Source organism: Lasiodiplodia theobromae, assembly GCF_012971845.1.
Source record: "Lasiodiplodia theobromae strain AM2As chromosome Unknown scaffold_27, whole genome shotgun sequence".
NCBI classification, from domain to species: domain Eukaryota; kingdom Fungi; phylum Ascomycota; class Dothideomycetes; order Botryosphaeriales; family Botryosphaeriaceae; genus Lasiodiplodia; species Lasiodiplodia theobromae.
In genome coordinates this window covers 116,726-139,761 of record NW_023336477.1, presented here as the reverse complement: position 1 = coordinate 139,761, position 23,036 = coordinate 116,726, and the positions used below count along the sequence as shown (strand labels likewise).

At 58.4% G+C, this 23,036-nt stretch overlaps 2 protein-coding genes across 2 annotated transcripts; one reads left to right on the top strand and one right to left on the bottom strand.

The window, feature by feature from the left end:
• Positions 1-846: 846 nt before the first annotated feature.
• LTHEOB_8470 (Zinc finger RING-CH-type protein) lies at positions 847-5,820 on the bottom strand (the record flags this gene model as incomplete). The annotated part of the gene is made up of 1 exon (XM_035517951.1): positions 847-5,820. The coding sequence occupies one exon, from the start codon at positions 5,818-5,820 to the stop codon at positions 847-849; it is 4,974 nt and encodes a 1,657-aa protein (XP_035370176.1).
• A 1,057-nt stretch (positions 5,821-6,877) lies between these two features.
• On the top strand, positions 6,878-11,590 carry LTHEOB_8469 (Transcription factor hoxa13; the record flags this gene model as incomplete). Its single annotated transcript, XM_035517949.1, has 3 exons — positions 6,878-7,041; positions 7,093-10,047; positions 10,102-11,590. 3 exons carry the CDS (start codon positions 6,878-6,880, stop codon positions 11,588-11,590), a joined length of 4,608 nt encoding a protein of 1,535 aa, XP_035370175.1.
• Between the last annotated feature and the right edge of the window lie 11,446 nt (positions 11,591-23,036).

Genomic DNA, 23,036 nt, shown 5'->3' with positions numbered 1-23,036 from the left:
TGTATTGTGTTATACCGCCGCCCGCCACCCGGACTCCTACGGCTCTCAGAAGCGCGGCCTGCCGCGATGACGCCGGCAACCAGTGCCGCACTGCGCTATCCCCTGGTTTTCCCATCCCGGCTGCGGGTTGTGGTTCCATCTGGCATGGTCTCTCTCACTGTGTTTACCGTCCTCAGTGTTACCTGGAAGACTGGAACCGCAACCACCCTCTGAAATGTATCGTCTAGATGTTTTTATATAACTATGAACTCTACACTCACAATGAAATGACGTCTGGGAACTTGCTTTAAGTACTCATAGCATGTGCTGAACAGTACGGCCAACAAATAACCATGCTTGCAGCAATTTGTTTCAAGGCTAAGGCTGACAGACAAATAAACAAGCCGGTTTCTCTGAAGTAATCAGAGATAGGACATCTATTTACTTTATTGACCACTCCACCCATGAGACTGTATTACGATAGCTCCACCCAAAGCGACTGCAAAATAATCCCTGAACATCACTGGCCCTCAAGCAGAATACCGGACCGCCAAACACGCAAAATTGTTCAACACCACCAACCTTAATTGAACTTGAACAATGCACCAGCAAAACGAACACAAACACAATAATCATGCATTCTATAATCCCTACCTATCGTAACCGCCATAGTTCTCTGCTAGAATTGTCGTGTGTCTGTGTGTACTGTGATAATATCGGCCCACACCTCCCCACTAGCAAACGCCAAAGCAGAGAGAAACAAGCATAAGCAAATCATTCGAGAGAGAGAGGGAGGGAGAGAGCAGCGAAGTCCCTATCACTAATCCCGCCTCTCAAGCACCCTTTGTGCCTTTATCATTATCATCATCACGCCACACCACCACCAACCTCCTCCGGCGCCGTCACAATCCCCGACCCGGCCCTCCTCTCCCCCAAATTATGCAACCGCTCCCCAATCAAATACACCTCATCCTTAATCCTCTGCCTCCACCTCTCCGTCGCACGGACAGTGCCCCACGCCATCCACGCGCTGAGCCCAACCGCAAGGGTCAGCGGATAAACAAGCGTGTAAACCATGGCCTTCGACTCCTCGGACGCGGCGACGAAATACGTCGCATTAGCGACTCTCGCCACCGCGAGCGGCACGAGCAGGGTGGCGGCGAAGAAGACGGCGACAGGCAGGACGAAAGCGCGGGAAGCGAGGCGAGCGTTGGGGCGGAGGTAGCCGTCGCGGACGACGGCCTGGAGGGCGCGCGAGATGAGCGAGCGCGGGTTCCACAGCAGGATGCGGGCGGCGATGCGCGCGTAGAGGAAGCCGAGCGTCCAGTCCTGGATGATGTGGATGACGTGCGTCTCGCCGGGGCCGAGGTAGGCGTGCAGCGGGATGAGGATGTAGAACTCGAGGAAGATGGCGAAGAGGACGGGCAGCACGAGGATGAGGGCGCCGTACACGTAGACGACCGACGCGGCTTGCGCCGCGTACTGGCCCAGGATCGAGACGGTCGAGTACGTCGTGTTGAAGGGGTGGCGCACCGAGTCGGCGGCGAGGCTGAAGATGTTGCGCAGGTGGAAGATGCCGTAGGCGGCGGCGCCGAGGATGTAGACGCCGACTGAGAAAGCGTAGATGTCGTTGATGTGGGAGCCTTCGGGCATGAAGTTGGAAAAGAGACGGCGGCCGAAGAGAAGGGGTATCACAGTAACGCCAACGCCGGTGGCTGCAGCGAAGAGCCAGATAGCAACGACGAACAGACAAATGCGGAAGCGGAATAGTGGCGGGATGTACACCGTTTGGGTTAGACCAGAGTCCTTGCCGTGTATCGGGTCATCCTCAGCTCTTCCGTCCAGACGATTGTCGAAGACGTCGACATCGACGAATACAGACTGGCCTCTGCGGATGCGGACCTGATCGGAAGCTGGTGCACGAACATACTTTCCATCGAAAAGGAAGTACACCTCAGTGTTCCGGTCCTCTGCGAGCAATTGACGATCGGAGCCGATGACGGGCTCCTCAACGTTGCCCTTCTTCCGCTGAAGCCAGGCTGCCCAAGTACGTCTTACGTGTCGACCGCGCTCATCTGGGTTCTTCTCGCCGAAGAGGAAGTCGGAAAGTCTGAGAACGCGTGCACACTTGCGGAACCACCACCGGTACATCTCGTGAAGACCATCACTGGGCTTGAAGAGTTTGATGACCAGAGGGGTTAGGAAATTGAAGAAGAGCAAGTCCAGCGGGAATTCCATCGACGGATCATTTGTCGCCCAGTGGATCGGAAGTACGCCATCAAATCCGTAGTACAAACTCCAAACCACTCCACCCAAGCAGCAGATGACCAGCGCACCATAGACGAATGCACTAAAGGCAATCTTGCGCAACTGGCCAGTGACGCTCCGCTCAAGAACATCACGGACAGGGTGGAAGGTTGGGTCATCAGGGTCTCGAATGAAGTAAAGGACACCGGTTCGCATGATCTTCCTGCACATGGAGACAAAAAGTGCGAAATGGAACATGTAGCAGGTGCCAACGAACCAGTGAACAAATCCTGCGGTCCAGGGAGAGGTCCGGGCGAACTCAATCCGAGAGAAAACTGTTGCTTGCTCAAACAGAGGCAGCAAGGCGCCGTCGAGGAGAATGCCACAGTACAGAGGGAATGCAATCATCTCGATGCTGATGATCAAGATTACCTTGAGGACCCCACCAGCTTGCTGCAGGACTTCTGAGATAATGCCCTCCACTCTTCGGCCATTCTGTGACGAGGTGAATGGAGTGCCCCTCTTCAAATAGAGAGCGCCAGCTATCGCGAAGAAAATGTAACCTGCCAGGATCGCAATAATACGATCACTGGGTGTCCAGTACTCGAAATTGGGATCCATGGCTGCTATGGTGCTGTTTCCGGTGTCGAGTCTCAAAGAGAGGCCATTTGTCGTTGAGATGGTAGGTAAGGATGCGCGGATACTGTTGATCACAGCAGCGCCCAATGAAATACTCGAATCAATGAACCGACCGATAGCGGAGAATACGGAAAAGGATTCCATGTTGGTAATCTTGCTGTGAACCTCGGTGAATCCTATCCAGACTGAGTATGACCATTCGCTGAAGCCCCGCTGTAGCGACCTAAGCGCAGCGTGAGAGCTAATGGATAGGTGGAGGTAGTCTGAGTTCATGCTCGTGCCGGCAATTGAGAACAATTTCGATACGCGCTCGATAGCGGACTCAGCAACCGTACGTGTAGATGAAGCTGCCGAGTCGAAGGACTTGTGGGTACCAATGAAAGGCACCAGCAGCCGAAGGACGAAAATCGACCAGTAAACGGCCGCTGCCCCAAGGAAGAGCACTGAGTCCACAATGAGATCCGCCGTGGCCGAGAGCACGCGAAGAGGTAGCTTGAGGAATAGCCAAACCGGTCTGCCGAGTGAGAGGAGAACGACCTTGCCCCAAAGATAAGGAATCCAGACGGCCACGGCAACAGTTGCGGATATCAAAACAGCACTGAAGAGCGCGTTCTGGAATAATCCGACGAGGGGTCCTTGCATGCCGATGAGTTCCATGATCCCCTCAAGATCCTCCGCATCCTCCACTGCGTCTTGGTCCATGACGTCGATACCTGCTTGTGCTGCAGCAGCAGCAACTTCGGGGTCTCGGGCCGCATCGACGTCGTCAAAACCGTCGCCAAGGATTGCATCTCGTTGGACAAAAGGGGCTTCGTCCGCCAAGTTCTGAACCACATGTTCCTCGTTTGCACCGGGGGCTCCATCTTCGTCTGTCAGAGCAATATCGCCCCACAACCAGTGGTATGTGCGTTCCCAGAGGCCTGCATCTGCAGGGGGTTGGTTGGCACGAGGTTGCGTCTCCGCAACGTGGACATTTTCTTGACTCGGGGTACGATCGGGTACGATAGTTTGCTCGGTCGGTGCCGGGGCTAGAGACGCTAGTGACTGTGCCGTATGATCCGATGCGCGAGCTCCTGCAGTACTGGATCCTTCGCTACTGTCGCTTTGAGAGTCAAATTGGTTGGGAGCAGCTGGCTCTGTGGTTTCCAGGGCGGAGTGATCTTTGCTCTCAACATCCGACTCATTGATTTGTTGCCAGCTTCCCTCGCTCTTGTTGCTCCGGCGTTCTCCTTCAGCATCTCCGACCTGCTCTTCGGGCTCACCCGGTAGTGAGGGGAGGTTCCGCGTCGCTTCTTCCAGATCACGCTGTATCTCGGCGGCCAGGAATGACTGTCCTCGTTCAGGCATGGTTGGCCTCTGCTGACTGGAGCCTTCCATGGGACCCATCATTTCGTCGTCATTCTCGGGTGAGTGAAGGATGATATCGCAATCGGTAGAGCGCTTGCTTGCACTGAAGGCCATGTTGAAACCGTCCGGCTCGAAGAGTGTTGGTCTGACAATACCAATTTGAGATGGGGGAACGATTATTTCCTCAAGTTCCTTTGCCCAATCGCGCAGCTGGATCCAGTTCTCGAAAGCCGTTTCCTGTGGACCTTCTTTGACCCTGTCACTAAGCAGTTCGACCCAAAGAAACAATTCTTTTCTAAGTATCTTTCTCCCCAGTTCGTCTTCCCGGGCAAGAAGATCCGCAACTTTCTCGAATTGAGAGCGCACTAATGCTTCGGCAATTCCCGTTTCAGGGAAGCGGTCGGCGAGCTTTCGTACAATTTCTGGCGACTCGGTGCTGGATCCGGCAGTGCTATCTTCGGCGGTGATGTCGAGCTCGGCAAGTTGCTCCAGCGAATCATCCGAAATGTCGCTAAAGCGATCATCCTCACCAGTGCTATCATCTGCATCCTCCTCGTGCGGCAACTCTTCTTCTTCAACGGGATCATGTTCTGCATCTTGGTGTGCTTGCTGCGGGCGCGGTGCGGGGTTATTGAGGGCCTGCATAGCAGCCACATTTATGACGGGCTGCTGCTGTACCACCCACTCGCGGATGAGGAAGATCAGAATGAAAGCAATGACGACCAGGACAGTGATTATCTGACCCTCGATAATGTCGAGAATCAACCGGTTGATCGACGGGTGAGAAGTAATGGATCTGAGGAAAGAGACATCCGATAGGAGTGTCGCTTGCCTGATTGAGATAGTGTGTGAAATAGTGGCATTATCCGTTGAGTTCGTAAAGGAAGCATTGAAGAAATCAGGAAAGGGTCCAAGGCCTAAAAGAAATTTTTTGATGAGGACGTAAGCAGTCGGCTCGCCAGCGCTCATGTTCAGGGTCTGCGAGAAAGGCGCCAGAGCGAGCGAAAGGCCGGTGAGGTTTGCAGAGGACGTCGCGTTTGCGCCTGCCGCAATTGTGGGGGCGGAGCCGGTAGATGCGGCGAAACGACGGTGGTAGTTGGATACACGGTGCAAATCGCCAGCAAAGCCTCCGTCGCCACACCAGAACAGTGCACGCCATATTACTCGCATGCACCAGGGCAGGCACAGTAGCCAGACAGAGCCCACCAGCAGGCCGCGGCACCACGTCATCAGATGTTTTAGTACGTGGATGACAGCCCTACGGACAAAGACTGTGGTCGGCAGGCTGCTGGGCATTTGCGGGTGGTAGAGCTTGGTGAAGCGGAAGGGCGTCTTGCAGAGCTCACAGTGCTTCTTCTGCGAGTGCGATAGCCACTCCATCAAACAGTCCTGATGGACGAATTTGATGCTTCCGCTACACTTGCATGGGTAGAAGAGAGGCTCTTCTTTGGTTCCTTCGCCGCGACATATCCTGCAAGTATCCGGGTCATCTGCCGTCTTCTCGGAGGCGGCGGAATCAGGATCGAACTGAGGATCGTTCATGACATCGGGAGCGGTGGACGGTAGTGGGGGCGGCGCGGTTGCGGACGCGCCGTCTTCGGAGGCCATGATGCGGGACGCGGTCGAGAACGAAGTCGAAGGGTCGCAAGCAATGAACGTCGGCTAGGCGGCGGTTGAGAGGGCCGGAGAAAGAAATCGGTTGGGCGTGGCGCCGCGGAAGGATGATGTTTCTAGGGAATCATCTCAGTGTCGCAAGAGGATGCGGGCAAATCTGTGGGAAACGGGCGGTCTCTTTTGGAAGGGGCGTGTGAGAGCGTGTGGAAGAGAACCGCGACAGGCAGAAAGTCCGCGGCGGAGGTGCGTTGTTTGCGGGGAGTAGCGTCCAACAAGGAGCTTGGATGGACAACGGAATGGAGGGACCAACCCATGCGCTTCGCCATCGGCGCCCCGGGGTTACTCGGCTTACATAAGCCCGGTGAGCCACATAGCCCCCTGGCTTTGACTATCCGTCCAACATCTCACACAAGTGCATACGGACGGACAAAGCCCTTTATGGGATGTGGCTGCTGCAGTTATCCGGCAGGAAACGGGTGGCACTCTGCGGGCGGTCCAACCATCGAGGGCGCTCTCTGCAGCTGTCCTCGTTCTGTGATGAACTGCTGGACCCCGCAAAGGCAGCCCCGGTGCTTCTTTTTTAGTCTGGAGAACCACATGCGTCGCAGTTCGCGTTTGATCTCCGAGGCATGGGCATGAGCCGGCGCGCATTCTTGCAGGCTGAGGTCACTAGGCCGCGATAAGAGCCCCTTGAAGCGCAGTGCACCCTGCAGGTCGCGATCTGGCTTGATCGTGAGCTGATCTGCGAGCTGCACTTGCAAGCCTATGACGTTGCCGTCGTCGCCTGGCTTGGCCAACAATCGCAATCGCAGCACAGCTTGATTCCCTGCCAAAGCGCGCGACGGGCTGCATCCAGCAGCCACGCTCTGAGACACCGCGCCTTTGCTTTCCCTCTCATCCCCACGTCGAGTCTGTGGCCGCATTGAGCGTTCCCACCCTGCAGCATTGCCTGCCGTCGCGTGCAGCATTTCTGAAGCATCCGCTCCCCCAGCACGACCAGCACGGAAGCACGGACACCGGCGTCGATCAACGCGCCTCCACCCGCGTCGACATGGCCGCCTCCACCAACGGCCACGTCAAAAGGCCGTCCAAGAGCCCCAGCGACTCGACCGACCCAAAGGACATGAACGGAACTGTCGCTCGCCAGCAAAAGCCAAAGCAGCCGCCGGCCAGGCGCCGCGGCTTCGCGCCATGGCTCCTCAGCAACGCCGTCCGGTGAGTGAACCACCGCGTCTCGCGAGATTTTCGACTGACCCCGCTGCTTAGCGTGTCGGTGTGGTATGTTATTGTTACCATGCTCTTCCGCTGCCCAAAGTCCCTCGACGACCTCTCCGACGACTCCCCCAAGCTGTGCAAGCCGTACTTGACCGTGCAATCACATGCCGCCCCATACGTCGAGCCGTACTACAACACCTACCTTGCCCCCCACGTCGAGAAGGCCCAGCCGTACATCGACCGCTTCAATGAGCAGATTTACACGCCCTCGGCCGAGTTTGTCAAGAACACATACCAGACCTATGGTGCTCCTCGCGTCACGCAGACTCAAGAATTCGCTCTGGCAGAGTGGGAGAAGACGCTGAAGCCGCGCCTCCAATTGGCTCAGGACCAGGCAAAGGCCCAGTACGATGCTGCTCTTGCTCCGCACGTTGACAAGCTCTCTGCCGCCGCCTCTCCGTACTACGACCAAGCATCCTCAATCGTTGGTGATACGTACAACAGCAAGGTTGTCCCAGCCTACGAAGTCGTGCTCCCTCACGCGCAGAACGCCTACGAACAAGGCCGCCACTATGCGGTGGACGTTGGTTACCCGTACGCTCGCTGGGGTGCGTCTTCGCTCGGAAACTTTCTGTTTCGCCAAGTCTGGCCACAACTGAGGATCCTCTACGGTGACAATGTCGAGCCGCAGCTCATGAGGATCAAGGAAAGGCTGGGCCGCTACAGGGATGGCAAGAAGCTGGAAGCTGCCGTCGAATCCGTGGACAGCGCTGCTTCATCGTCTGCAGCAGCATCTAGCTCCTCTGTATCTTCCTCGGTTGCGGCCTCCGCTGAAGCCTACAAGTCCGCCAGTACCACTGCGAGCAGCTTGAGCGAAGCTGAGTCCAAGGCTGCCAATCGCGAAGATGTGCAGGAGAAGGTCGCCCAGGATCTCAGGACCTGGCAAGAAAAGTTCGCCAAGGCTGCGGATAAGGGTGCTGAGGATCTTGAGGAGCGCGTTAAGGAAATCACAGATCATCAGATTGAGAGCCAGGCTCACGGCGTTGGCCAGGCTTTCCTGATTCGGCTCGAAGAGACCGCCGAATCTAAGCTCAAGGACCTCAAGTCGCATATCAAGAGCGCTGTCGAAGCACTTGCTGAAGACGCGAATGAAGATGACATCGAGGCTGCTTATGGCGGCCTCATGGGCGAAGTCCGTGCCGCTGGTCAGGCTATCAAGGAGAAGGCTCAGGCCATTCGCTCGTGGAAGCAGAGTTACGATCGGGAAACCATGCACCTAGTCACTTCGGCCACCGAGTCCACGCTTGAAGTTATCGACCATATCAGAGACCTCGGCCTCCAAGAAATTGGCATGCGCTGGGCCTGGATGGAGGGTGTCACCTACAAGGATTGGTCCAAGTATCACTCGTTGAAGAAGACATTCGACGAATGGCGCAAGGAGGTTCAAGGTGTTGCTTACGAGCACGCTGGTTTCAAGTCTGCGAGAGAAGAAGGCGCCAAGATTGAGGAGACTGGTATGGCCGTTGCTGAGGAGGCCGCGAAAGAGTTGGTCCGCTTGAAAGATGTCGCTCGCTTCAAGCTCTACACTCACGACAGCTCTGACGACTTTGACTCGACCGTTATTCCTCCCGAAGCGATTGCAGCAGCCCGCAAGGTCAAGGAGGCCATCAAGGATGCCATCAGTGATGCCAGCGAGGCCGTTGCAGGAACTTCCCAAGGTACTGTGGAGTCTGTGGCATCTGTTGCCAGCGAGCAAGTAGAGGATGCTAGCTCGAAGATCAGCGAAAAAATCATTGGCACTGAGCCCGGAGTTGCGGAACAGGCTGCGACCAAGGCCTCCGAAGCCATTCTGGGAACCCAAGATGCCACAGACAGCATTTCCTCCGTTGCTAGCTCCAAGGTGTCCGAGGCTAGTTCAAGCATTGGAGAAGCAGCACAGAGCGTCGTCTCGGCCGCCAAGTTCAAGAAGGACCAGGCCAGTCAAGCTGTTCTTGGATCACCGGCTCCTCCCCATGAGTCTATCGCATCCAAAGCGAGCGAGGCTATCATCGGATCCGAGACTCCTGTTTACGAATCGATTGCCTCTCAGGCCAGTGAGGCGGTCGTTGGTTCCGAAACCCCTGCCTACGAATCGTTGGCTTCCAAGGCTAGCGAAGCTGTTGTCGGCAGCTCCACTCCTGCCGCTGAATCCGTGGTCTCCGAAGCATCCTCAAGCGTCGAGTCTCTGGCTTCTGAAGCATCTTCAAGTGTCGAATCAGCTTCTTCCGCTGTGTCTGAGGCTGGCGCAGATGCTACAGAGTCTGTCAAGAAGGTCTGGGGCGGCGCCATGGCCCAGGTGATTGTGGAGGCAAAGCAGATTATTTTTGAGGATGAGATCGATGATTCCGACGATGACACCTACTCGGAGAAGATCAAGAGTATGGTCAGCGAGGCTGGCGACCGCGCTGCTGAGCTCACCCAGGCAATCAGCGAGGCGATTCTTAAGCCTACATCAACCCAGGGCTCCGTTGAGTCTGCCACCTCCCTGGCCAGCGAGCAGTATGCGAAGGCCATGGCCGCTGCCTCCAGCGTCCTTTACGGTCCTGAGCAAGGTTCTGCTGAGAGTATTGCCAGCGTTGCCTCGGACAAGTACGCTCAGGCAGTAACTGCAGCATCCTACGCCATCTATGGCACCCCGGCCCCGGTCATCGAATCTCTTCGTGCCCAAGCAAGCGCTCAGTATGATTCTGCGTTCAAGCTTGCCAAGGAGCAGTACGAAGAAGCCAAGGCTGCTGTTTCGGCAAAGATCTCGGGAACTCCAAAGCCCGCTCACGAGGAAGCTCTCTCCTCGATTAATGACGCGTACTCTTCTTCTATTGCCGCTGCTAGTGCTAAGCTGCAGGATGCTCTCAAGTACACTGATTCAGTCAAAAGCTACGCTGCGGGTCCAACCCAGGGTGCGTGGGAATCCGTCTCATCCATTGCCTCCTCTAGGCTTCAAGAGGGCTTGAACTCAGCCTCTGCACAGTAAGTCACGCGCTTCAATATAACTCTAAAATAAGTTTTCTGACTTGAATCTAGATTCTCGAGTGCTAAGATTGCTGTTGGAGTTCAGCCAACTCCCGTTCACCAGCAGTACATTGCAGAGGCTCAAAGACGCTACTACGAAGGCATTGGTCTTGCCCATGCCCGCTACTCCGAGTTCCTTGACGCAGCGTCAGCGGCAGTCTACGGAACCCCTACGCCTGCATATCAGAGCTACCTGAATGCTGCGCAGAGCCAGTACACAGCAGCTGTTGCCGCCGCTTCAAGCCACCTCCAAGATGTCCTCTCTTCCGCCAGTTCCGTAGCTGGTCAGACCACCAAGCCGCCGGCACAGAGCATTCTGGATTCCGCATCCTCCCAATACGATGCCGCTGTATCTGCTGCTGCTGCCTCTTTGTCTGCTGCTTCAGCTCAGGCGAGCAGTGCTATTTACGGAACCTCGACGGGAGCGTTCGAATCTGCCGCTTCAGCTGTCTCGGAAAAGGCTGAGTCCGCGGCATCTGCAGCAAGCTCTGGCATTGTGGGCTCGGAGACTCCCTGGACTGAGTCTGTTGCTTCGCAAGCCGCAGAGAACTGGGAATCTTTAGTGTCTAAGGCTAGCGAACAGGTGTACGGTGCGCCTACACCTTGGACCGAGTCTGTATACTCACAAGCTGGTGCTTATGGAGCGCAAGCTACTGAGGCTGCTGCTGTCCAGTATGCGGCCATTCAATCTCTTGTATCTGAGCTCGTCGTTGGCAAGGAGCCCGACTTCACCGAGAGCGTGATGAGCCGCTTCAGCTCTGCGTACTACACCGGCTACCCAGCCGTAGCATCATCCGCCTCGTCCTACGCGAACGAGGCATACCAGTCTGCATCCTCTGTGGTCTCATCCGTCTTCACCCCTCCTGCTGCCTTGGAAGATATCCTCGGATCCGCGAGCGACCAGATCAACGCCGCCGTCGATGCAGTCAGCATCCAGCTCTACGGCACCGAGAAGAATGGCTACGAGAAGGCCGCCGACGCTGCCAGCAGCGCGTACAGCTCCGCCTCGTCCAAGGCCAGCGAAGCCATCTACGGCACGCAGCCGAGCTACGCCGAGGCCGCGCAGAGCTCCCTCGCTGACGTCGCGTCGTCGGCGCAGAACGCCATCTCGGTCGCCATCTACGGCACGCCGACGGGCGCCGTCGAAGGCGCCACGGCCGCTGCCGCGAGCGTCTACTCGTCCGTCTCGGCCGCCGTGTCCAGCGCCGCTGAAGAGAACCTCGCGGCCGTCAGCGAGGCCGTCGGCGACGGCTACGCTGCTGCGGCGAGCAGGGTCAGCGAGGCTGTGTACGGCCCGCAGCAGGGCGCGCTCGAGAGCGCCACCAGCCGTCTGCAGGAGGTCGTCGAGAGCGCGCGCGCACGGCTGAGGGATTATGCGGTCGCTGCGGGCGATGGGGCGAACGAGAGGCTCGAGCAGGCGAAGAGCGCTGTCGATGAGATGGCGAGCAGCCTGTCGGAGAAGACGGCGCAGGCGACGGCGAAGGCGAAGGATGAGTTGTAGGTGGTGGTGGTGGTGGTGGTGGTGGTGGTGGCTTCATGGCTGCTGCTACGCGTCTCAGCACACAGATCGGGGTTTTGGTGAGAAATCCCGCACGCTTCTACGACACAGATGTCCTCTCTTGGGAGCTGGGAGAGCTTCCGGGGCGTCGAGAGTATTGGCGATGAGACGGAGTGAAGCTGGTGGGTGAAGAACAAAAATTGGGTCGGGGTGGAAGGGTGGTGTGGCGGCGGCGACATTGATTCGGGCAGAGGTTCGTCCTTCGTACTGTTTTCTTTTCGGGAGCGATTGGGTGGAAGGAGGGAGATGATGTTATGAGGCACGCAAGATACTTTTTCTTTTCACATTACGCGCTTAAACTACACACGCAAGACACATACCAGCACCTACGCAGCTACTCCAGTTTCTTTATTCATTTTCCTTATAGTACCACTGATCCCCCTTTTCTCAACACCCTTTCAATCAGCGCTTGTGCCCTGTCTCTGTTCTTGTCTATGCCCAGGATGCTTTGTTACATTCTACGCGGCTTGCACCTTTCCTTCCTATCATTTTCTTTGCTTGGTTTGTCTCGTCAAAAAGGGCTCGACGGCTGCGAGGAGATAATGTCTTTCACAATACGGACCGCGTATGTGTCTATTTTGAGGAACAGGAAATGGCTTACCCAAGCATAATCGGGTTTAACTGAGAAGCTCATATGACAGGGTTGTGCGAAGGCTTCTCATGTAGCTGAGAATTAATATTCCTTTCAAAGCAGGTGCATTCGTGAAATATTTCCCATGGCGTCGTGAGCTCCGAGATCTCACAGCTGCCGGTGGCCTTGAAGCCGATGACGCGGAAATAGGCGTCTGAAGGATGGGAACTGGATGCACACTTGGTGTGGCCCCCTGCGTGCGTGCGCGCGCCGTGCAAGATTCCTTTGGTAGCGGGCGCCTAAAGGACCCTTCTTTTTTTCCCACTCACTCACGAACTCCGCTGCCCGTTCGGAGACGCAGGGCGCGTCCGGCGGCGAGTGGGGCGGGATCATTGCCGCCGGCGGTAGGAACAGCTTCTTTCTATTCTAAACGGCAAGTTTATAGACAAATACGAGGCCGGGTGGCGGACGAAATAGAGTAATAGTCTACGGCAGCTATAACTCGGCTAACGCGGCTAGCGTACAGGAAGGGAAGACTTGCAGAATGCACTTGCAAAACATGAAACACGCCTTCTTCTGGTGCGGAACCGACACCCGCCGCCGCAAGCAAGACAAACCCGCTAGCTAGCGGAGACGACCATCGCTTCAACTCCATCCTTCTCCCGCGCTGGTGGGAACGACGACTAATCAGAGCAGATCACCAGGGGCGTGGAAACGAAAAAGGCCATAGCGCTCGTCACCGCACATCACCGCACCACCACACACCCCTACCGGAGATGCCGCCGGCCCATCGAGCCAAATCTCCGACGTTTGGCGTGAAATAATTGGGAAAGATACTACGCCTCAGAAACAACGCCAGTCACGGCTTTTCCTGTGTCCTGTGTTCTCTCCTCTCTCTTGTTTCTTTGCCTTGCCCTATGCACTAACTAAGGTGCTGTTTGCATTTGCTTTTTTCGGAGTAGGCTACTTCGGCTGCGGTTCCGAGCCGGCGCCCTGGCTTGATGCTGCTGTGCGTTCTGCTTTCACAATTCATCCTTCCGCCGGCTCCCGGGCGTCTAAAAAAGCGGAGGTTTCGTTGGGCACCGAAAAAAAAGTAGACTCGCTTCTTGTCTTACTAGTACCAGTTCGACAAGGGTGGGTTTGTAGGAAAAAAAAAAAGAAAAGTCCCAAATGACGCTATAAGCGTAGCGAGAAGAGGGACAGAGCTTCTAGAGCTCTCAATCGTGGTTCCCACATGGCTATTTAGCCGCCCCGCCGGGACCTATTCCGACTAGCGGCTGACTCGTGCCCCAATCTTTCGATTGTTCAGCACGGCGGCGGCGGAGGGAAAAATGGAAAAGAAGGGCGTACGTGCTTGGATAAGCTACGTTTGAGAGAGCTGCTAGTGCATGTGCTACTGGCGGCGAGGTCCGTCCGGTTTCTGCTCCGACAGGCAATGATGGGATTCTAGACGTACTGATCTTCTCTTTACCATGGGCCAGACCACAAAGCCCCATAAGGCAAGCAGCCTTTTGTTGTTGTTTGGGCCGGGCTGAGCACTTTGCTCCCATCCGTTCCTCCATCCCATCCATCCGGGAGCGTTCGTCTCATAGATACTGCTGCCCCCATCAAGGTGCCCAACGCTACTGCGGCACGATCGATCCTGCAGCCCATGCTGCTGTTTGTCTTGCTTTGCTGTGCGCAGGCGCAGCGGGCGGCATTCGGGGGGTCCGGGGGGGGAAGCCTAAGCGGGAATACGCGAACATGTGGTCTCTCTCATCTCGTTCGGCAGATCCGAACGGCGAACTTGGGCCAAGGCATTTCCGTACGCTTAACCGCATGGTCTGGACGCGTTAGGGCTGCCCGTTTTTTTACTTTTTTGTTTTTTTTGACTTGCAAGATTTCACTTTTCCCTACAGGAGATGCCCAGGACTCGGTGATATGAAATATGGGGCTAAGCTTCGTGATTGGTCAACTCTTTTTTGGCACCATCCCCCCGTTGGCGTGTGGGGTGGAATTTAGGAAAATAGGACAGGGTGCTGGATGGAGCTGGGGCTGGACTGGGCTGGGGGAAGGAGGAGCAACGGTCGGGATGCGGGCCGCGGCCCTGTTCAGCAGTTGGCCATAGTTGAGTTCGAAGGAGATGATGGTCAATTCGAAATCCCCGCCGCCACGTTCGCCTTGTCTTTGTCTTGTCCGCCGGGGGGTCTGAGTAGCGAGCTAGAGAGCAAACGGTTTGCGGGTCAGCGGGCCCATGCGAGCCAAGCTTTACTGTAGGTTACGGAGGGGGTGGGAAATGGGCTGAGGGACGATCACAGACGCTACGTTCCAAGATGAGAGAGAGATAGAGAGACGGAGGATTATTCCTATCCCGCGGCCTTTTGCTATGCGCTACCGAGCACTGTCATGCGAGACACGCAGGCTGTGATCAACTCTATGCTTTGTCGTCCCACTGGCACCGCCGTTGCCAGCCACATGAAGAAGGTGGTTTGGCGCCGGGCGGTTCTTCTTGGGCAGTAAGTAAAAAGCATTAGTCAGTTGTCCTCAGGCACGGCACAAGGCCACGAAAGTTTGACAAACACAGCATCGCAGGGCGTCCACCAACCTCGAAAACTCGCACGGCCCTGAGACGGAGCCTGGTGCTAGAGCAGTGCATTATGCAGGAGAGAGATGCCCAACGGGCAAAGAGACTTTGTGTTGGATCTCGATAATGACTTACATCTCTCACAGCGGCCGTCGCCGCCGCCGCCACCACCGCCCGCCACTGCTGCTGCTGCTGTCACTCTTCCTTCCCCTTCACCTGTTCCCTTCCCCCCACAGAAAACCCCCCGGTTTAGATGACGTGATTAGCCCGCGGAAACCCCATGATCTGATCCTGCCTGCCGCTCTCCTTTTAGGAAAGGCCAAGCGCTTCCGCGCCTCTCTATCGCATGAGGGGAGCACAGCAGCCCGTGGGGGAGAGGATCGGTCTCACAAAGGAACCCTTCTCCTCACCCTTGCCGTGTCCGGTTTTTCCTCCCAGCCAAGGCCAGCTGATGCGTATGACGATTGCGGCGGCGGATGGATGACGGCACGGTACAGGAGAGTCACACTTTAGCCTGGCAGGCAGCGCCACCCCTTGACTTGCTGGGCCATCACCTGCAGCGCCGGTTAGGTGGGCCCCGCCCGGCATCATCCCAGTTGCACCCGCATTTCAGGCGGACCGCAAAAAAAGTTCCAGGCCCGTGAGAGAATTGCTGCGCGAGAAAGGAGGTTGGTGGGGCAGGGGAGGAGCGTGAAGGCACGCGTCCGAAGACGACGACTAACGACCACAACAACGAGGACCGGTGGACGAGTGACAAGGCTGGAAGGGGTGACAGCCTAGCCAATTCGCGCAGAACGTACCTCTCTCTGCTCTGCTGTCCTCCTCTCTTCTCCACATTCCCGTCTCCACATACGACCCTGAGTTGTTTCAGCTTTCTTATCTTATGCCTCTTTTGTTGGATGCTTTGTGTCCAGCTCATTGCGTGGTGCCTGTCCCCTGTGGCAATCAGTGACAGAATTCAGCCATCACTGCTCCAAGGCTTACTGCATGCGCGACCGTTTTCCATCCTCAGCTGCTTTCACTGCCCGTTGCAGAACCGGTAGCTTCCCGCGACCGATTTCGTTCTCCCCCCCGCCAGATAAGAATTCGATCCGAACAGCATTGGGACGTGGGCTGTGATCCTTCCTGCAGTGATGACTCGACGCCTCCCATGTGCGGCGTCTCCTGACGAGGGTGACCGGACAGCAGAGAAGAAAAGGAAATAAAAAATTCTCAAATGTCTCTCATGCAAGCTGCAAATCTGGAACCTGCATGGGGATGTATTGCTGACCGGACGGAGACGTACAGTAGCAACGGGTATGTGCACAGCCAAAGCGGCTGACTGCGGAAAGGGGAGGAGGAAAGCCAGTTAGGTTTGTTGTTTTCAACATGTGCTATTTCCGGGAGTGCTGAAGAGAGAGGGGGAGATTTTGGATAGATCCGTCCCGCCCTATTGATCGATTTCAAAGCGCCTCTCTATTCTTATGCAGCATGGGTATGTAGGTCTAAATTTTCCTATTAGGCTGCGCTGCGCCTCGCCGTTCCATACAGTCAACCTCCTAGAACTGTCGCGTGACCAGTCGGCCACGCAGAGAGGAGCTTCGTCAGATGCTATTCTTTTCCCTTTGAAGCCACGATAGAGTATGGCACAGATTCGTGCAGCTGGTAGCTCGCTGCGGGCAATGAGAGGCGTGGAAGAGATCAAGAGAGAGCACACGTATGGTTCACATGCATGTGTGCACCTACGAACATCCTGGACGAGGTCGGTTAGCTGAAGAGACCTCGAGAGCAGCTGGCAGGTCAGCTGAAGTTCTTCGCCTTGAAGCTTTTTTGTTTACGAATTTTTTATCACACGTCTCTTCAGCCTAGCGCTAACAGCGGCGCCTCGTCGTGACCGGTCATTTCGTCGCGATACGAGACGAACCCCACCTCGCTGTTGGAACTTTGGATGCACTAGTTGTCTTCCAGTGCCTTTCCGCTCCTGTGCCTCTATTCCCTCCTATTGTCTGCGTATGCGCTATGCGTACAGCTCAAGTTGGTGGCGGCTGTGTGTACGTGTTGGATGTCTGTGTGCCGCGCGTGCGTGTGTGCGTGCGTACATGCGCGGTGCAGCCGCACAGGACAGAGCGAGAGAGAAAGAGAGCAAAGCAAGTGTGTGCTTGTTGCGGACGGGGGGCCGCGGGAGCAGGGCGGGCTTGCATGGAATAGGCTGCAGTGTAGCCGTTACACAACAAACTAGATGTACGAGGGCTGGTCGCATTCAGGTCGCCGCGGAGGACGCCGTCGACGCCCGCACGAATATCGAAAAACAATAACGCGGCGGCTGGTCAGGTGAAAAGGGGCGGGAGGGGGCAAGGCAAATCAGGGGGAAAGGTGTGGCGACCTGGGAAGAAGTGAACAGGCGAACTGTGGGAGCGTGATTATTTCTGGACTACAAACTCGTGTCCGGACCGCGCAGTTGGAAAGTCAGGATGGGGGCCATTGACGATTAGTAGCCGGAGCTGAGAGTAATAGATGAAAATTTCTGGGCTGGCGTCGGAGTGCCCGTCAGTTTGGAACCGTCACCTCCTGCCGTGAGACTGGTCGTTGAAGCTTTAGTCGTCGTCAACACGAGCTGACCAGTCTATAGGGAGAAAACCAAAACAAACACAGCCGACCAGCATCAGCAGACAAGCCGAGAGGAACGATGTCCGTCCCTGGCCCCCACATCCGCGGGTCGCTTCGATGCATGAGAGGTGACAAGGGAGGGGTAGGTGGAGCCAACTGGCGAGAGCAAGAGGCGAACAGCTACGGCATTGGCGTGGTCGGTAGGCTGTGCGTAAGCGCACGCGGATAAGTAAGGCCCAGAGACTCGGTTCGGCCGCGTTGGCAAGGGAGTTGGGCGGCGAAAGTAGCTAGCCCAGCTATCGAAGCATGCTGAGGGCTAGCAGATCTTGCTGAAAAATGCTGATCTGATGAAGAAGTGATTTCAGAAGGAAGGCCCAGCCACCGGTCTACATTGAATTAGCAATCCACAAGGCCGCTTCCGTCCGTACGGGATCCGGAGCGGCAGTTCGGGGGTCAACCTCGGCTGGTCCGCGATCATGCCGTCTCGCAAGCTAACACTTGCTGCTTGTGATGATGACGGCGAAATTATTGTCTCTGATGACCGACTCTTTTCGATTTCTGATGCTTCCCGCTAACATCCCTTCTCACATCAGACCAGTCCAGATCCAGATCAGATGGGCCCGGGGCCGAGTAAGGGAGGCAGCTCGCGGAGCATTGCAGCAGCAAGACAGACGGACGTCTATTGACAGTCACAAGGCCGCAGCGGCCGGATCTTCGGCCAGTTACGTCCGCCAAGTGTATGCTCCCCCACACGGAGAGATATACCGGCTCCCCCTTGCCCTTGTACCGTACGCGTTCCTAGAGCCTGTACCACTCCTGAAGCGGCTCCTGGCATGACGCATGGTTCTAGAAGACGGGTGGAAGAGGTTCGGCTGGTTGAGAGGTGGGATATGACGCTAGAATCGGGCAGTTTTCGTGCGACCGGAGTCTACAATTGGGCAGGCTGGCAGCTGGAGGCAGCGGGCTCAGGGTACGTGGGTGTATGCACAGGTGTCTTAGCGAGCTGCACAAGGCTGGGATGGGACGGTAGCCGGACGGGAGGAGCACGGATGGGATGCAGGGCAAGAGGAGGCCTGGCTGCTGGCGGTCGCTTTGGGACAGCAGCGGCTGCAGCAGTTGCCTGATGACTCGATGAAGGATTGGTCGTCGAAGCAGCGTACAAGCGCGGCAGCGGGAAGTGGGTATCTGGAGGGTGCTGCTGTGCTACGTGAACAAGCAACTGCGGACCGGTTCGCGAGATCCTGACGAGTGAGATGGTGGGGGCACGGGATGCGGCGTCGCGGAGGTGCGCTGTGGTGTTGTGCGACGCCAAAGATCCGCGGCGCCCCATGCGGAGAAAAGCGCGTGGGCGAATGGGCGTTCTCGCGCCTGGAGCCAAAACCCGGATGCAGCGCGAGGGTGATGCGGATGTGACGCTGGTTTTCTTCAATAATCCGGACGCGATGCAGCGCGCCTGAGACGGGCGCATGAGCGAAAGAATCGGGCGATGCTCCAGGAATTATTGCGATGTCCTCGCGGCGCCAGATGAGGCAGCAAGGCCGGCCGCCAGCGCGCCGGACAGAGGCTCTCCCGAGCGGCGACAAGTGGATAAGCTCGTGGAGAGCTGCTGTTCAGCAGGCCATGTATAGCGAGGCGGCGCGCTGTGAGTGGTGGAGGCGGGGCGCGCAGGAAACGGCATGGCGCCGATCAGGCCCCCCGCGTTTTGCTGGGATGCAGTCGGAAATGCGAGCCACGTCAGCTTGCGCGTTTGAAGGGGCGGCGCAGAAGCACGCTGCCACAGCCGACTGAGCAGACGGCGCCGCTCGCCCTGCCCGCGGCCGATGAGATGAAGATGTGCCAGCGGAGCAGCCGGCCTAGCGCGGCGAGGATCGGAAGCTTGCATGCTCTTGGTTTTCCGGCCAGGCTGGTGACGATCGTGGTGGTGATTGCGGAGCCTGGGCCTGGCCCGGCCTCACCGCGGCTCTCGAACAGCAGCACCCTCTCGCCATGTTTCACGGCCGTGTCGCATAAGGCAGAAACGCCCCGCCGCCTGTCAATCTGCGTCACAATGCCACCGCGAGCCTGGCCTTGCATTGAGAGAGGCTCGAAGGGACACGGCTCAGAGCCCAGCAGCCCGGGCGCCCTGGACTGTGCTTTCCCCGCCAAGCTCCAGCGCGTAATCAACCGCGACCTCCTCTCCACTTGCTCCTTCATCAACCTCTCGCCTGACATCAATGACGGAATACCGATCCCACATGCACGCATCAGCCCATGCGCGCGACCAAGCCAGAGCCAAGCCCCGCCATCGACCTGTCAGAAACGGCCCTTCGAGGGCTCATCCCGGCCACGCCCGGGAATGAGCGGCACAGCCTGGGGGGCCCCGGCCGTCACCCATGCACACGAGCAGGGGGCGCACCATCCGCTCCGCTCGAGATTGGAGGCAGCGCGCGCGCGCAGCCCGGCAAATCAACGCGCCCGGACGGCTGCTGGCGCTTATGCACCAGCGTTGCCTGCGCGAGCTCATGAGCGCTCGCCGTAGCCGAGAGAGCGCGGCCTTGGGCGAGGGGGAGAGAACGCCTCGGATCGGCGGCATAATCTTCACCGGCACGCGCGCGCGGGCGTGGCGACCGGGAGCGCAGCCATCAGCGGCGCCGCCCACGCTGCGCGCGGCCGATGCAGGTGCGGCTGTGGGAAGCGCACCCTCAAGGAATCTCGGGAAGCATGGTGAAGGCCTGAGAAAATCACGGGCTGGGGGCCCTGAGGCCTGGCCACTGCCCGTGGTTCGTGACACGCGTTGACAGCAACCTTAATTTTGGCTTTGGGCCAGCGCGTTTCTGCTAGCAGGCCTGCCTGGTCCATCTGTCCGCGCCGAAGCCAAACAGACAGCATAACTGGGCATAACTCGACGCCGACGATCGCAGACCGGAGAAAACCGCCATGACGGTCCAAACAAGAAATGTGCGGGTGCATGACAGCACGAATGCCTGCGGCAACCGTGGTTGCAGCAGGCAGAGGCGTGGCCTATCGTTATCGCTGCCGGCCCATGCAAAATACGCGAGCGGCGCCGGCATGGTTCAGCCCACCATCACACGGCTAGTCCGGCCGTTGGACGAGGGTGTCGCGCGGGAGGCATGGGTGTCGCCGGAGCGCATCCCAAGCTCCAATCTGCACAGCGGCCGCCCTCGTGGCTGCTGCCCGGGGTAGCTCTGTAGCATCGCACCTCAACCTCACCCCAACCTCCTGCCTCCTCCTCCGCAACCACCCCCCCATATCCGCACCGCAGCAACGGCCAGCGCGGTGAGCCCCGAATGCGGACCCGGCGCCAGAGCTCTAGCCCACGCGTGATGCTGAAGAAAAAAGAGCACGACGGATCCACCGCGCCGCTCTAGTGCGCGCGCGTCACGGGGCCGAGCTTCGTACCTCGTAGCCCGAGTGCAGCGGCGCGCCCTCGCTGCTGCAGCTCGCCGCCTGCGAAAATCTTGGAGGAACGCGGCGATGCAGAGGCCCGCAGATCGCCTCCGCGAGATGCCGGGCGGCTGCGTGCAAATGCGACTGCCACTGTCGCAGGTCTGGCAATGCGAAGGTCGAACACGCGACTTTTTTTGGCTGCCCACCGCCAAATAGGCTCGTCGCGTCCGTGCCAGAGACACGCAGGCCGGATGAAGATTGGAGCGCGAGCGCGCCCGGGCGCGGATCCGCCGTGTGCGCGAGGTACGGGTACCGTCCGCTTGTGCATGGCCGGTGATGCATCCTGACGTCTTGCGGCTGCGAGGCTCGAAGGAAGGGTCCAGACGAGCCGGACTTCTGGCCGAAGCAGAAGAATTGACCCGGTCGGCACCGGGCCTAATTTTTTTGTGGGATTTGGGAAAAAGCATCTGGACAGCATTGGCTAAAGGCGGAAGGCGGCCGTGTCTATCATGGCCTGATCCAACACCAAGCCCGGGAGTAGCACCCGCAACGGTCGAGTACGCAACACTGACTCCGCGTGCGATCTGACTGCCGTCTGGAGAGTGCCGAGAAGCGTGATTTTGATGTATAGGAAAGCGTGTTAATCGGCCTCGCTAGCTGGAAGAAGCCAAGTAGCGCCAACTCTGCAATCTTTATGCCTCGTAAAAGGTGAGACCACGCGCCGGGCTGCGCGAAGTATATCGCCAGTTTACCTTCGCGTGCCTGTATATCCAATTTCCCCCCGGCCCGCGCGCGCGGCAGCAGCTGGCCATACTCGGGATTTACACGTCTGCCGGCGCATCCGCTTGGCGGCTTGGGGAATTCCAGCCCAAGGCACCAGCGCGCGCATGAATTGCTTGCAGGCTTCACCCCGGAGCCCTTTGGGCGTCGACTCAGCACCGCAGTGCGCGCTTGACGAACCTGAATCAGCGGCCTCGCGATGCGCTGTCGTGCGTGAGCTGTCAAGAGGAGGCGGCGGCGGCAGGCCCTACCTACTGTGCAATACGTCCTCGATCGGCGGCGCGGGCAGCGAGCGCCGGCGAGAACACAGGCGGCCGGGGGCGCGCGGCAGATCGCGCCCTTCGCTGGCAGGGCCCTGGACTCGACACGGCGCGGAAAAACGGCGAGCGTCGTCGGCCGTCAACGGCGGGCCCTGGAGGCCCTGCCCCGCTCGTGGCAGGTCTGTCTGCTGGTGTGAGGTGTGGCTGGGCTCGCAGGCCCCCCCACACAGCGTTGGCGGGATGATGCTGGCGATCGCCCCGTCGCCCATGTCGCTGCTCGCTCGCCTGCCGTGCTCTGTGCGCGTCGATGGATGGGCGGATCTGGCGAGGGATCTCATCTCAGGCGGGCGCTGGGCATGCGGCAGGGCCTGGCTGGCACGGGCGCGGGCGCGCGCAGGCCGGCAGCAGCGACCGAGGCCGGGAGAGGGTGGATGCGCTGTGGAGAGGCCCTTGGGCAGCTCCTCCTCCGCTGCGGCTGTCGAGTCGCGCTCACGGTTTCATGCACCGGGCTAGCGGGCAGCGCTAGGGGTGGCGCTGGTTCGGCATTAGTAAGGCGGGCCTCTTCTGGCTGCCCGCGCGATCCTCTCGCGCGGCTGCAGGCATCGGACCAGGAGCAGCCCTCACCCACACACCAGTCCGGCAAGTGACCCGGCGCACGCGACGCCCACGCTCTGCGGCCGTTGCACACAGCCGCGGCGACGGGCAGCCCGATCGGGCAGGCCCTCCGCGCACGCAGGGCTGCGGCCAGTGAGGACACGCGTGGCGTGCGGCGGCGGCCTTAGGGCGTTTTGAGTTTATTTCAGTGCTGGCTCCACCGCGCGGCCAGCCAGTCGCGGCGCGCTGAAATTACGCAGCTGGCCCGGGCCCCGTCGCTGCCGCACGGACGCCGTTGCTAGCCCGCACCCATCGCCCAACGCAGTCACCACTGACTCCAGCGGCCGAGCAGCGCTGGTAATAATAACAATGTCGCATGCGCTGCAGCGAGATACGGCGCCGTGTGCTCCGGGGTATAAGGAAGAGCCGGCGCCTGTGGCGGACGATCTGGTGAGTGCCTCCCTGCCCGCCGCCCGTCACCGTCCCCAGCCCGCCCAGCAGCTGTCCCTCGCTCGCGCCCGTTTGGCTTCGGCGTCTCTGCTCTGCGCTCTTGCTTGCATGCATCCGCCCTCTCCTGCGCCTGCGCTGCACACCTAGCGGGCGAGTCATCTCCTGCCCTTACCCCAGCTCCCGCGTGTCCTAGGCTAC